At 43.8% G+C, this 15,164-nt stretch overlaps 1 protein-coding gene across 1 annotated transcript in view; it reads right to left on the reverse strand.

The window, feature by feature from the left end:
- Positions 1 to 2,316: 2,316 nt before the first annotated feature.
- Positions 2,317 to 15,164, reverse strand: part of LOC149333622 (arylsulfatase B-like) — a 31,010-nt gene continuing 18,162 nt past the window's right edge. Inside the window, exons 3-8 of the mRNA XM_089557765.1 lie at positions 12,454 to 12,565; positions 9,329 to 9,380; positions 6,260 to 6,363; positions 4,396 to 4,591; positions 2,802 to 2,967; positions 2,317 to 2,435 (exon numbers count right to left, since the gene is read on the reverse strand). Coding sequence (XP_089413891.1) covers positions 2,317 to 2,435; positions 2,802 to 2,967; positions 4,396 to 4,591; positions 6,260 to 6,363; positions 9,329 to 9,380; positions 12,454 to 12,565 — 749 coding nt within the window. The remainder of the gene's footprint in view (positions 2,436 to 2,801; positions 2,968 to 4,395; positions 4,592 to 6,259; positions 6,364 to 9,328; positions 9,381 to 12,453; positions 12,566 to 15,164) is intronic.

Consider the following 15,164-nt stretch of genomic DNA (forward strand, 5'->3'; position numbering starts at 1 on the left):
AGGAGGGCTTAGTAAGGTTACCAAAACGCGGTCAAGCATAATCGGAACATTCAACTGGTCAGCATGTTAAGAAAAACAACAAACGGTAAAACGAAAATACAACCGAGCTGTGACGGAAACAATCAAATAACACATAAAAAAAGGCTAATGTCGGTACTATTATACAAAGAATAACAAAATGTTGAAACAATGCTAGTTGTTATAATACGCAGACAATAAGTAAACAGTAAATATTGATACAGCTCAGAAGTGGACGAAGAAGAAGTGCTTGGCCATCTCGCTTGTGACGAGGAAGAAGTGGTTCGTCTTCTTACTGGTGACCGCTCGGCAGACTGGAACAGTTCTTGTGTCTCTAACTGTGTGCCGTGTAATATTCGTGACAAATCTGGTGGAGGTGCTGCAACTCGTTGGCAAAATTTGTAAGGAGCACACTAGCACAACCGTCTTGTAGTTGGACGAGCCCGCGAGCGAAGGCTACTCCCTTCTCGAGTAGCAGGGGTACGTGGCTATCAGCGACACCTTCGTAGTCGTGGAATAAATCGTTCCTTACGAGAACTAGCACACTCGACCGGGTGGCACCATTACGTCGTCGTCAACAAGTCGCAGAGCAGTGAAGCGTGAATCGTCTGTGTCAGTGCGCGCCACGGGCCGTTTCGTCGAGAACGTGACCCGTGCTTCGTGCTGGTCAATGACAGCACCGTTCGTGTGGAGAAAGTCGAGACCGAGAATCAAGTCCCTCGAACACTCACGGAGGACTACAAATTCGCCGACGTACACAAAACCACGGATATCGACACGAGCTGTGCACCTGCCGGCAGGGATAATCAGGTGACCCCCAGCAGTGCGAATGCTGGGCCCCGACCACTGCAAATATAAGCGTACACTGCAAATTCATTAACATAGTATAGGTGTTTAGTTTATGTAACGCTGCATAGTTTGACAAAAAGCTTACACATAAAAAAACAAATAACCATGGGTTAAATAATAACAGAACGCAAGCAACCAGGAATGAATAACTAATAACACGACATACTCTCAACTGCAATATTAAATTTTGTCAATGATGAACTGTTAGTAATGGATGGATCAAGGCTGTTCCATTTTCGAATTGCTAGTGGGAAAAAGGAATTTTTAAAGCAGTTAGTATGAAAATGATACTCACTTAATGTATGTGAATGTTTATGACGCGTTGATCTTGCTTCGGAAAGGGAAATATATTTAGTAGTGTCGAGTTTTAGATGTCGATTTATTAGTTGAAACATGAGTTTTAGTCGTGCGACTTTTGGACGGGTCTGCAATGATATTATTCCTGCAGTTTTCATTAATTGAGTAGGCGAATCGGTGATTTTGTATTTGTTAAATATAAATCTGACTGCTTTTCTTCGAACGGCTTAAAGTTTGGTTATATCTTGATTAGTATAAGGAAACCAAATGACGTTAGCATATTCGAGAACAGATCTAACGAAAACATTGTAGGCTAAAAGCTTAGTTTGAAAAGGGGCTAATGTGAAGCGTCGTCTAAGAAAAAAAGAGTCGTTTCAAAGCTGTTGAGGTGATTTTGTCCACGTGAGTCTTCCACCTGAGGTCATGGGTTATTAGTACGCCAAGATACTTATGATTAGTCACTGCAGTAAGTGGTGTGCCATTTATAGTATACCGAAAGTCGGATTTATGTTTCTTTCTAGAAACATAAATTTGATGCGCATGAGCAAATGATGGGGGGTATCAGAGCCGGGAACATTTTTACTGCGATCAGACTGATATGCCTTATTAATGAAGTCTAATCTGTGTGGTGTCTGTAAATACGGCAGATTGTAGTCTTTTTTTTTTTTGGCAATAAACACAGCAATTTGGTCAACCAGAGAGAGACTGCCATTGAAGACCTTGTCGGTTATAAAAGGCCCCTGTTTTAACTGCAGGAAAACTGCGGCTACAGCGTTAATATTCAGCACGTGTTTGTGTTTCACGTGTGAAAGTTATTACGACTCCCACCTCATTGTACTCCGAACCCAGTGCCCACAACTTATATTGTACCCTGCACAATAATAGGATTTACATCAAGCATAGGGTGATAGTGCATAAAATCTAAAAACTCCAAAGCACTTTCCGATGCCGAATCTTGCCTTGCAGCGTAGCCTCCAGTTAAGTTCTAATGCCTCTCAGATGAGCATAGAAGGACAAATTTGACTGCCGCAGCTGCTGAGCAACTTTTAGGCTACCGCAATACCGCCCGTGGGTGCGAGAAACATCGGCCGGGCGAATGCACTTGCATATTCTAATAAAGGTGGTTGGAAGCTTTAATCGTGGGAAGTGCCTTCAGTAGTGGAGCTGTCTTAAGTCGCTTATGAAAACGAGGAGGGTGTTACTCCACATATTCTTTTTCTTCAGCCTCTTGACGAGGAGCCCCACAGCATGGTCCATGACTGCCAGCATTTCTGAAGAATCAAAAAAATAAGAACCATCATTTTCTTTCGATGATCGTGTGCTAAAAAAACAGCGTTTTATTCGCATGTGGTTACTTTGAGCACTCTGCAAGATAACTTGAATCGCTTCCATATTTTGCTTCTTTTAGGCTGGCTCTACACCACCTCCGACTTCCACAGCGAAAGGAGATTTTGTCCAAAATAGTTCTCATGAAAAATGGACTGCTCACTAGAAGGAGAAAGCAACCCGAAACTCGTTTTGCGAACTTTGCTCTTCAGTGGAAAAAATAATATCAAGATATTTGCATTCAGGTCTAAAATGTGTCCAGTATATTACGGCTTTGACAGAGCGCAACTCTGCCACACTGAATAACTCACCGCATATCTTCTTTCGCTTCGGGTTTGCGTAGACTGAGCACATCTTGCGATAACGGTTAGGAACCTGAAGAGGGGCGTGCACTGCCTGGAAGGCCACGTAGAGGAACATGGGCTTCTGCTTCTCCGACTCCTCGATGGTCGACAGCACATGATTCGCTATGAGCTTCTGCAACGGAGATGACGCACAGAAGTGTGAAGAAGCGTATCTTAATGTGCCAGTTGTTGCATGATCACGAAAAATGAAACCACAAGAGAAGGCCGCGTTCACTGAGGAAGGAGAAGAGAGGACGACGTTGTGAGATCCAGACTGCGAACTCTCTTGGTGGACAAACCTGCTACCGGTAGGTTTACGCGGAAAAATGAAGAGGATGTGTAGTAGAAAATTCCTTTTCTATATAACCTTAATTACTGTTTGTACGTGTATGTAAGAAATCAGTCCTTAAATTATCAGTGTACTGGAAGCTCTCTGATATGGAATGAAAAGAGCAGTTCGCGATAAAAAACAATTGGGCCCTTTTTTTACCTCTGAAGTAGAAACTATCCTGCTCGTATTTTCCCACAAATGAAGATTTAAAAAATACACTGGGACATCTAATTAGCGGATATGTTGGCAATACGATAGGAGCATAAGCTGTTGACACCTTTACTACGATGATGTCACTTTCCTCTATCAAATACGAATTATGCGGCGTGGTGACGTCACTAACCCCCCCCCCCCCCCTAGCCATAGGGCTAATTTTATGCTCAACGGCACATTTTTTCTCGATGACACTTCTTATGTTATCGCATCAAAAGGGAAAGCATGCATTTCGCTCATGCTCATGTAGTAACCATTGGTTGGAAGCTCATCGTGTGCTCCCTTTTATACTGCCGCTACCTGCGGACCCGCGAGCAAACCGATTCGCAGGCACACATAATGATTATACTTCCTAAATTTTATTCATGCACTAATCATAATTTCTTAGTAGCCCTGCGAGTTGTTCACGTTTTGCTTATGTGGGGACCACAATATATAGTTGCGATATCAATATCAGTATACCAGGAGCTCGTGAGTTTTATTGGAGATTTTCGCTGCATGGGCGTGGTTAGTGAACGCAGAGAGTGACGATCTGGCTCATGTTCGTCTGTCAGGCGGCAGTAAGATCGAATCGACAATTTTTAGGCAGTTAAGTGTGTATACAGCTCTTAGTCGCGACGGTTTAGGGGATCATATTCTCTTAGGGTAGCAGTTATTTTACAGTGCTTTTGTTTGCAGCCTGGTTGAGCTAAACACAGCATCCGAACTCAGCATTGAAGGCAATTGGTGATAAGTCGTGGATATGTGAGGTACAGACTGTTATATTCTTCGGATGGGATAAAAGTAGGGAGAAATTGCTTACTTTTAGAATACATTCGGTGAAATTTCTGGACATCGCACCCCCGTAGATTGTTAGGCATTAGAATTCGGCTGCTTTTAATGAGCATGATGAATTAAACATTGAAGCTATGCGAGAGACAAATCCCGCCCCGCTGTCCTTGAAAAGGTTTTGAACCTTCACCAAACTTTCTTGTTCGTCCGTCTTTACAGAAATGAAACTCCAATTCGTGTGCTCACCGTGGAGTAGACGCCTTTGGCCGAGTAGTCGACGTCGTCGCCGTGACGGTAGTCGTACCCTTTTGCCATTGGGCTAGTCTTACCGCCTGAAAGCGTGTGGCGGAAGTAATCTTCGCTGCCAGCGTAGAAACCTCGGAAGGTGTCGAAGCCACGGCGTGTCGGCGTCAGAGACTGGTTGCAGTAGCCCAAGTGCCACCTGCAACCAGCATGGGAGTGCACACAGGCAGTAGAATTCAGTGTTCATATTGGCAGGAAGTGGTCTGAGTGGTCTTCGTATCTCCTTGTGGAGCCTAGCGGTGGTGACCTTTCAGCGCGGATACTAAGCTGATGTTCTAGCCTGAATCTAAGCACTGCGACCAAATAGCTACCGCGTAAGTGTCATACAGAACTATTTGTAGATATCTCAACGCACAGGGTTGCAAAATCTAAGGATGGTGAGAAAAAGCGTCCTATTTATACGGAAGCTGAGATTCAGAATATACAACAAATTTGTTTTTGACCCTTTTAATATAGTGTTGTAAATGTAACATTGTTTTCAGGTGTTAATCGTATTTGTTTTTACACAAGTAATGCGTAGTTGGATCTAGAGGTATTCGCAAAAAGCAATGCCACTGCGATGTATTGTTTAAATGTATGTTTGATACTACAATAAAATTCCTTTCCGATAAGTGTAGTTACAAATATTTTGGTGTCATTTGCACAAAGAGTACCCACTGCCGACCTGTAGAATAGGAGGTCCTTAATGCAGGTCAATAATACAAATGATTTGAAAGCCAAAACCTACGGAACTCCTCTACTTGTAGTTAGCCGCGAAGATGTAGAATTTCTCGTGGTAACGCATGGTTCGTTTCCGGATAAGTATGCTTGGAAGTATTTTAACAGTTCCTGCGATTACATTCTTTCAAAACTTTGATTAAATTGATTATTTTATTTGTCACAATATTATAGTTAACGTTTTATTTGGTCTTTCTGCATATTTGGTTTCAAATATTGAACAATGTTGAACATAGCCAGCACTGCTGGCTTTACTATCATGAATGCAGATTGCCCCTTTGCACAGAAATCGCACCAGCTAAAAAAGTTGCTTAATCGACAAAAGAATGACTCTTTAGCTATATTTGCCAAAAAAGGGAAGGAAACTGATATGGGATGGCTGTTTTGTTAGAGGATTTTAGTCTATTTTGCAATTTTCTCTAAGTACTTACTTCTGAAGAGAAACTAACTGTGCTAAACATAATAACTAGATATCCTACGGCTACACCGTTATTCGCACAGATCTTGTTTAGCAAAGTCTTCAGTAGACTATCATAACTCAGGGACGTGGTGTTCGACATTGAAGATATGTTTGTTACTGCTTGTGGAAGGGGCCAACCGGCTGCGAAATAACTGAGTAATTTTTTTTATACATTTGTTGTCAAACGGTACTTTTCCAGCGTAGACTGACTTTGGATGACAGTAACAGATAAAAAGCATTTTGTTAAAACTCAGAAGTCCGGTAATTTTTATTTGCTGCTATCGGTTATGAATAATTTGAAAAGTATGGTTCACGGTTTCATAAATATTTGAACAAATATCATGTGCACAGGCGACTACTGAGACAATTTCAGTATCTCCATGTAAACTTAACGGGTCATGAAGTGTGAACATTATGACGTGGTGGGAATTCATGATAGTGCATTATATCCCAAACTGTTATAGGAAACCCTTGCTTCACAAGCAGAGTGAATAGAACCACAGATCCTTCAGAATCCAGGACTGCACTCTCTCCTTGCGTTCAATGTCAATGAAAATCATACCACTTAACTCGGTCGGGTAAGTACGAATTAAGCCCCTTCGAAAATTGTTCTACAACGGGCGGACTTACTTTCCGAAAGCGTGGGTGCTGTATCCTCTTCGCTTGAGTTCCTCTGCCAGAGTAGTGATACCCAGCGGTAAGCCATTCGGCTCGAGAGGGCGGAGCCCATGCCCCTGTGCAGTAAGAGCGACGCACGACAATGATTCCGCTGTTTTGATACACGCTATCAACCATTGCTATTGGTTCAAGCAACGCGACGGTCTCATTATCTTCGGAGCCAGTCAGTCGACGTGGCATATGATTGAAATTAATATAATAAAAGGAGAGAAGCGCATTGCCGTGCTGCGCTATGAATGGCATTGCCTGCGTATTGAAATACTGTCGTGTTAAACATGAAATTGTTGGTCATCGTGTACTTATCTTCAACCCTACAGAATGTAGTAGCCGGAGCTACTGCCAGCGACCAATATCCCAAATGTTCATGCAGCCCAGTTATCAACATGGCGACCTGAGGTTCCGAAGCCTCTACGGGAACTGGTCATGAACAAGGACAGCTTTAGTGGTGCCTCAACGCCATACAGATATTTCCACAACGGCAAAGTGTCTTTAACAGGATTTTACGATAACCGTGAGCCCTAGAGTCATTTCAGTTGCGCCAACATGAGTTCCACGAACAAGCTGAAATCAGTCTGTGGCAACTTGAATTAGTGTGATGATATTACGATGGACAACGAGAAAGTTGGTAGTCATTCCGCAGGTGACGCGGTCACGGTCTCGAAGACTAGAATTCATATAAACTGCGCCAAAGACTAACGCCGCGCTCTTGAGGAAGACAACACACACTCCGGTAATCGTCCGTCACCATTATTCGCCTTCACACTCTATTGGCACAGCTACGCAAGCAAAAGGAAAAACCGGACAAGACAGCATAAACAGCATATGCAATAATAACGTCCCCAGAATCGCAGAGTGTTTAACGAATTAAAAATTAACGACAGCGGTGCAGAAAAGCGATCAAGACAGCAGAAATTAATTATTACAAATAGAGGGGGAAGTGGAGACAAAGGAGAGACAGGGTTTCCGTTCCTGTTCTGGCTGCGTTTGGAGTGTGAAGGCACCATAAACTGGCCCGCATTTTACTATTTCTGCTGTTCTTACTGACATCGATTTGATGGAACATGCATGAACGCTGTTTCCAGCAATCGCAATAAATTTTATGAAGCAGAAAAATCTGCAGGGCCTGCTACAAAGCCACACTGCAAGGCATAATAAAGTGACTGTACAAAAGTTGAACGGAGCTTTAGCTCTACTTAAGGTACAGCCTTTGTCAAAAGTAACCAGGCTGCATGGTTTGCTTCTATCTCTTACAGTGGACCCCTTACAGCTTCCCTGAAGCTGAAATGGTCGTTAAAGGTAAAGACTGGGGGCCTTCTTACCTTCCAACACGTTTTGATCTTTAGGAAAGCCACAAGGGCTGCACTATACAAGCTAGAAGCGAACCATGCAGCCTGGTTGCTTTTGACAAAGACGGTACATACATTATTATCATGACATGTTCATAGCTTCGCGGTATACTGTGAGCGCAGTCGTGTTACGTTTAAACGGAAAGGGGAATTTTTGTGATTAGTGGAAACCAACCCTTACAAAAATCATCCCTTACAAAAATTTCTTTATACTGTCTATAGACTGTCCATATACTTCTGTAATAAAGTCTATAGACTTTCTGTACACAAATCCTATACACTAGCATATACACTAAACAAATGATATAGACGGTGTATACACAATCTATAGTCCATAGACTTTTAGTAGACTTTTTCTATAGACAGTTCATCGACAAAACGAAATATTCTTAGGAAGCCAATAGCATCCATAAGAAGACTATAGACTGTCTATGGACGATATCGTCCCCGACGTTTCTATGGCCTCACAGATATAAAATATTACAGAGGAAATCGCATCGATGCCGCTGGCATTGAAATTCGTGATTTTTAATAAAACGGAAGATAGCTTTGCGCCCCGAGCATGTGTGCTGCTTTCAAAGCTGCAGCTTCCTGTAACAGTTCTCAGGTGCATCTGAATGTGTGAGAACGTGTTTCGCGTATTCTTGCGAGTTTCTTTAGAGCCACGGTTTATTTTTGAAATTTTTGAGCAGTAAACTGGACAGTGCCGTCTCCTAGAGGCTTTGGAACCAGCTGTCTCCAGAGCTCGGGCCGCCAGGGCCGAAACATCGTAGTGGCGATCGTTAACAAGCGACAACAGAGGCACTGATTGTAGTGCTATCGGCATTACGTAGTGCCCTTGCGCGAGCTGTGTGCGCGTGCTCCGGACTGGAGCATAACACATCAGTGCTAGAACATAATGTTATTCTGAAGTAACAACGCGTGTGGCAGTGCGATCAGAGCAAATACTGCGTTAGAACTCGAAGTAGAGGTAAGAAAGGGTAACGAGCACCTTCTCGAAGACAATAACAAGAGCGCCAATATTTCTTCACAAGAGCACGTTGTCTTAGAGGGAAAGTATCACTTCATGACCAAAGCTGCAAGAACCGTTTAATCATTGAAGCAGACCTTTAACAAATAAGTAAAGAAAGTAAATATTGCAGTGACTGGGTGTTGAGCCCGCTAGAAGCGAACAGACCATCTTCGCTGGTCTGTGAGGACTATCACAAGCTGCACAGGTATCGGTCCAGTATTGCGAATGGATGATTTCGCCCAGGTTCTTTGTAGGACAGGCTTCTACCAATACGTTTGCAATATCAGGCCGATTCCGTGTGCTGCCTATTGCTGTCGCTGCAGCCGATCACACCTCGTGTTAAGCGACAACACACCCTCGAGCTGTGCAGTGCATGTCGTCGTCTTCATGAAACAATGCTGCTATCGAACTAATATCGTCGCCAGACGTGTCGGTGACCCAGCAAAGCAAAGCCACGAGCCAACCAAGCTAAACACATGCTTTTGGCGGCTGCTCCGCACAACTAAGCTAAAACTCTACCACTCTGGTAATTCCGAAGAATCTGCTCTCTCGTAGTGACTTGAAAATATCCGCAAAGTAGCAAACACGTCGTTCCTCTGTATCCAATGAGGTTCCCAACGTTTAGGCTATTACGGTGATGTGGCCAGGGCATTGGGAACGCACCTGAATTCCCATCTTGTACGGGTAGCGCCCAGTCAACAGTGCGGCCCTAGTTCTGAAAAAAAAAAAGAACGGATTAATGCTCACACTTAATTCAAGAATCTTCTTCAAGCGCGAATGCTACTTTAATTGTGCTTCCAGCAAAACAAGAATGGTATTTTTTAAGCATTCATTAGACAATCTTTTTCTACGTCGTACCATCTGTAGCGGTCTCCGGAGATTCTAGGAGTGTTAGCTGGCAAGCAATATTAGTCACCAAGCAATATTAGTGTAAAGAAAGACAGGGCTGATCCATGAAAAAAATTACACGAACGGACCCGGAAATGACTACAGCTCCATGTACGGCACTGGAGTAAGACCGCTGGTCTTAAGGAAACCTTGTATGCGAAATTTTGACCCAAGAAAAAAAGGAGAACTCATTCCATAATTTGTTCTAAAGAACACAGCAGCGAAGCGCTAGTAGTGCGAATCTTGATGTTGGTTTCTGATAGGCTCAAAACGCTTTTTACCGAGCACATGCTACTGTAGTTGTAGCATATCGTTAATTGTTTCCCAGTAATTGTTGTAACTGGCGCCTCATGCAAGAGTATCCTCAATAACAGCACTGCTTAGGAAATCCCTCTTTAAAACTTAAACGAGAGTGGCCTAACCTTGCGAACCTATTTTTACGGTGGTGGGATCCGGTTTGCATCTGCTTATTTCTTTATTACAACTGAGCGGATGCTTTATCCAAAGTGAACGACCTGGGCGTTCCAAACATGTTTTGAGATTTAAATGGCGCTGCTATAGTAGGCAACAGCTGTGCCGGACTGCATGATTCCGAGCAACCCTTTGCTGTGCGCTTGCTTTCATATATTTTCTGTCCTGCAGCACCTTTTCAAATGCCTTTCAAACGGTTCTCTCCCAGCCCTCTTGTTCGGTACATTTTACTACGCATCAAGGCCAGTTGGGCAAAGGCATACCGACGACGATAAGGCTTAATTCGCTGAAAACTGGTGCAGTTTTGTGTTGTCTTTCAAAGAGACCCTTACCAAACCGTAATACCGTTCAAGCGGTTTTTCTACCACTACCGCAAGCAAAGGTACCAAAGGCTGTCAGGTGAACATGAGACAATACTACCGATGGCGCATCGAATTGTACAGAGTTGCTTGCTAATATCGAGTTGTTTATGACTACGGTGTAGTGCAGTTGGTTGATATACGTTGTATTTAACGCCCCGTAGAAGTGCGAGGATTGTGAGCGACGAGATAATGAAGGACTCAAGATTAATTTCGGCCACTTGGTGTTCTATAGCGCGCACTAACTTCGCAAAAAAATTACGTACATTTTTGCGTGCAACTTCTTTCGAAACTTAAAAGAGGCCAGTTTTGTGTGTGCTGTCCGCGCATTTCAAAGAACCTAACGTGGCCGAAATTTTATCCTGAGCTTCATATCCCCAACGGCGTCTCTCGAAGGCCGCGTGAAGCATCGGGACGTTAAAGTGCACGTGCGAAAGCGGCGACAAGTTATTTCTCAATACATGACAACAAATATAGGCCCTAATATGGAATTAAGCTGTCAAGTAAAAAATTGTTATTATTTTTGACACCACGTGTGTCCATGTGTTTACATTTAAGGGTATGCACGTATGGAACCCGTAACATCTTATTGAGACTCGTCGATACTTTTTTGCGCTCATTCATTACATCTGTAGCAATCTGGCCTCATTAAACTGACCTATATCTGTCGACGCTAACATCATGCTGTGCTTCTGACAGGAAGCCTCACTGAGGCAACAAAATCATAAATTAATTATCGTGCCAAAACATTTGTGCGTTGTTTACTTGAATGCATGGCTGCAAATTGGGATCCATACTACACTATTTTAACTTACTGAGAATAAAAGTGTCTACTTTACATACAGCAGACATAACTATTATAAACTTCCATGTAATGTCTGTAAACACCAGTATAATCTTACAAAACTTGCCTCCTTCGTGAAAATGTTCAGAATGTGACCCTTTCATTAAATAATCAAAATCACTCTTCATGCAACCGCTTCAGCTTAGTGCTTACTTGTCTCCCTTTTTGTATCCACCGCCCAGCACAATACTGGGTGCAGTTATCTTAAAAAAAGCTAGTTCACTCATTCATTCCCCATGAATCAAACTACCGTGACTTTCTTCACAACAGTATAGCGCCCAAGCCACATTTAAACTTTTCGCATGTAGCTGTTCTTCAATTTGCTTTTGCCTGACTCTCGTAGAATGAAAGAATCTCGTTATCTCTTTTTGTTAGCATTGCTGCTCTGAGCCTGCACTTGAGCACGCTTATTAGTATTGTCTTTTATTTGCTCCTTCTGAAGACCTTTTTCTCTATCTTTGCTATCACGTTTTTGTCTATTATATGTCTCAAGACCATCTCCCTTACAATGCATGCAATGGCTCTTATGGGTAGTGGCTTATGGCTTATGGGGGTTTAACGTCCCAAAGCGACTCAGGCTATAAGGGACACTGTAGTGGATGGCTCCGAATAATTTCGATCAATTTGTGCTCTTTAATGTGCTCCGACATGTGCTCTTTAATGTGCTCTTTAATGTGCTCCGACACGGACCTCTTTAAGTTAATTGCCACCATCAAAATTCGACCACCGCGGCCGAGATCGAACCAGCGTCTTTCGTGTCAGCAGCCGAGCACCATAACCGCCGAGCCACCGCGGCGGCACTTGTGGGAACGAAAATATGCCCAGGAAAATCAGTAAATAGGAAATAAATAAAATTGTTCAAAATAAATAAATATAAATTTAATTTTCGTTCTTTTGTAATTAAAAAGCGCTGTCCCGGACGGCAAGACTGTGGGAAAGGATGTAGAATAGACATGGCGGCTACTGTATACATAAAATATATAGTACTACAGCTAAAAATAAGCGCTAAACACAAAGCACCAAGAGGTGCTCACAGAGGGAGTGCACGCAGGAGAAGCGCTCTTAGGCTCGGCCGTCTTCTACTTAGCATTCAGTAATTACTCACTACTTTCCCTTTTCCTTTTTCGAGTACTAAATAATTTATTTACGAGCGTATGTAATTCAAGTACCAGTAATCACTGCAAACAGTCGCCAATGGAGGTGGAGCAGATTCGAATCCTGCTTACGGTGTACATATGGGCAGGGCATAATGCTGATCCAGAATGACTCCTTCTCTCGCCAACCGCTCCAAGTTGGGGCTTTTCATTTTCACGTTGTGCCAGGAGATGTCGTTCCATCCTGCAAAGCAGAGATGCCATTAGCAACAGTGTCTGATTATTCTGACCAATGAAATTAACTTGTTTCTTAATTTGGTGACGTATGGAAGACTCATTTAATCTCGCCGTTGGTTCACTGCGGTACCGTACCTGTCCTATTTTTTTCGTTCTCTTTTGTAAAGGCTTACACTCCTTCTATAGCATTCCTTTGTCGTTCGAGACAGTAAAAATGTATCTTTTTTTACGCTGGGCTGATATTTCACGCTTTCATGTAGGACTGACATCTTCAATTGAACATTATGCCCTGCAGCTTTAATGTTAAGGTGGACGTGCACGAAGGAAGCGCGGGAAAAAAAATTGCAGGTGACACTTCAGCTGAGCCTTAAGGTTATGACAAGAGAGCATTAACGGAAGGGTGTATGCTTCGGCTTGTTGGTTCATAATTGAAAGGTAAAAAACGTAGCGCAAAGAAACAAGGACACAGAAAGACAGACAACGCACGGCGGTATTAATGGGTTAATTGTAAAATGTGCGGAATTGGAAATTCTCGACTTTGCATTTATGGATTGCTGGGAGACCGCCAATAGCACAGCAACTGAATGGAACAATATATATTTATCAAGCGTGACAAGCGCCCTCGCGAGAGCGAGGGCGAAGTTTGTCGTCACTCGGAGCACTCTGGCTGCAAGCGAGATAACTGCGCCGCGGTGCAGCCCCGCAGCCGCTCCGCTGCACTGAGCGGTAGTCCATTTACTTTTGCGGCCGATAGCACGTCGTAAACATCGACACCGAAGAATGTTTTGTGTACGGCGATCACCTGGTGGAGGCTGCGTTTCATGTTCCTTATACAGCACTGTTTCGTCATCATGAATCTTTCCACCAGACGACAGCCCTGTCAAGTTCAAAAGCATGCGCATGCTCTTCCTTAGGAAGCTCCAGAGTCCGACACGAGGTTGATAGTCGCAGCAAGACTAGATAGGGACCAATTTAAGCCAAGGAGTCTACATATAGAAGCCCCTGACAAAGGCCAGCTGCGACCTGCTTCTATACTAGCGCCAACCCTGTCAACGAGCCGAGCGTGAAACTAGCAGCGCCATTTTCCCCTGAATCCTCGATGACGAAACACAACGCGCAGGAGGCAACTAGATCACTGGGGCTATAGTGAAACAAGAAAGAGAAGGGGGAAGAGGCGAGGAGGGGGGGGGGGCAATGTGGCTCCGCCCTGGCAAGCTTGTCGTCAGTGCGCATGCATCAGTTCTCTCGAAGAGTAGCGTGCTCCGATTAATAACTGCAGGTGTTCTCCGAACACTTGTGAGGCTGTAGTTTCATATGAATTTTCCCCTTAAATGTTAGTTTTAGCCATCCTTTAGAGGCCGAATGCCACTTAGTCCTGCATGTTCTTCTGCCAGTGAGTATTTTCTGAGGTTCGTACTTTCAGTTCCAAGGATACCGTGCTGAGAAAGCAGGGAATAGCACTACCAGTTGTGTACAACGCGATGTTTGAGCTTGGCTCTGCATTTTTAGCCGCATTGACGTGCTCTGCTGGAGAGCATAAGGTAGGCCAGCTAGGTAGGTCTATGAAAAGGCAACCCTCCCCGCTATTTTAGAAGCATTCGAAAATGCCGTTCATTCTGAAATACGATGTGTAGCATTCCGGATGTCTAAAACACCTGCCGTTGTCGCGTAAATTCGTCCTATTTACAACACTGCATCCCATCTACCGAGCCTACTGGTCCTTGCAAAGCAGTGCGACTCTAAATCTAAACAATCAGTTTCGACATCTAGCGTACATGGCTCCCTATGCCCACGAATCGCCAACAAGATGTCGCTCTACTTGAAAGACCATAAGCGACCACCACAGCATTAAGTCCCCGTGCATGAGAAGTCGCATTGCACTTGCGGTACTGTTCCGCTGGTTGCCCTTATTAGGCAATTTTTTATTCTGGCGAAGCATAGTTCGCCCTTTCATTTTGTTGCCAGGTGTGGCGTCCATCGTATTGCGTCAAGTCTTGCCAGGTGTGGTGTCCATCGTATTGCGTCAACAACACAGGCAGGAATTTCATGAGGTTGTTTTTAGAGCAGCATAGTCAGTCGCTGACGCCTACTATATTGACATCCATATAACGCGAGAAAAAAGTTAGTCAATCTGCTGGTGATGACCTCGTTATGGTGACCATCAATAGATGGTGGCGCTGCTCACAAGGCCAGCGCTGCAGAAAAAACAGCCAAAACAGCGAGGAATTTTACCGTTTTAAACTATCAGCTTCTTTTAATTTTTGAGCGCTACACTTCAACGCAAGCTGGAGAGGAAATACATACCATCTGTTAGCCCTGTTCAGTACAGCCAGCTGCTCCTTTCTGTTCGCGAGGTTCACATTCGTTTTTTTTTTCATTTTTAAGCCGACTAGTCTGGCTGCACGGGCGCATACTTCAAGCGCCAGCATTTAGCGGGAAAAACGCAAATCTCGGGTTCAGGCAATATATCGAGAGAGGAAGAGAGTGGAAAGATGGTTGGTTTGGTTGGTTTATGGGGTTTAACGTCCCAAAGCGACTCAGGCTATGAGAGACGCCGTAGTGGAGGGCTCCGGAAATTTCGACCACCTGGGGTTCTTTCACGTGCA

Source organism: Amblyomma mixtum, chromosome 8, assembly GCF_055824585.1.
Source record: "Amblyomma mixtum isolate Tamu chromosome 8, ASM5582458v1, whole genome shotgun sequence".
In the NCBI taxonomy this organism is placed as follows: domain Eukaryota; kingdom Metazoa; phylum Arthropoda; class Arachnida; order Ixodida; family Ixodidae; genus Amblyomma; species Amblyomma mixtum.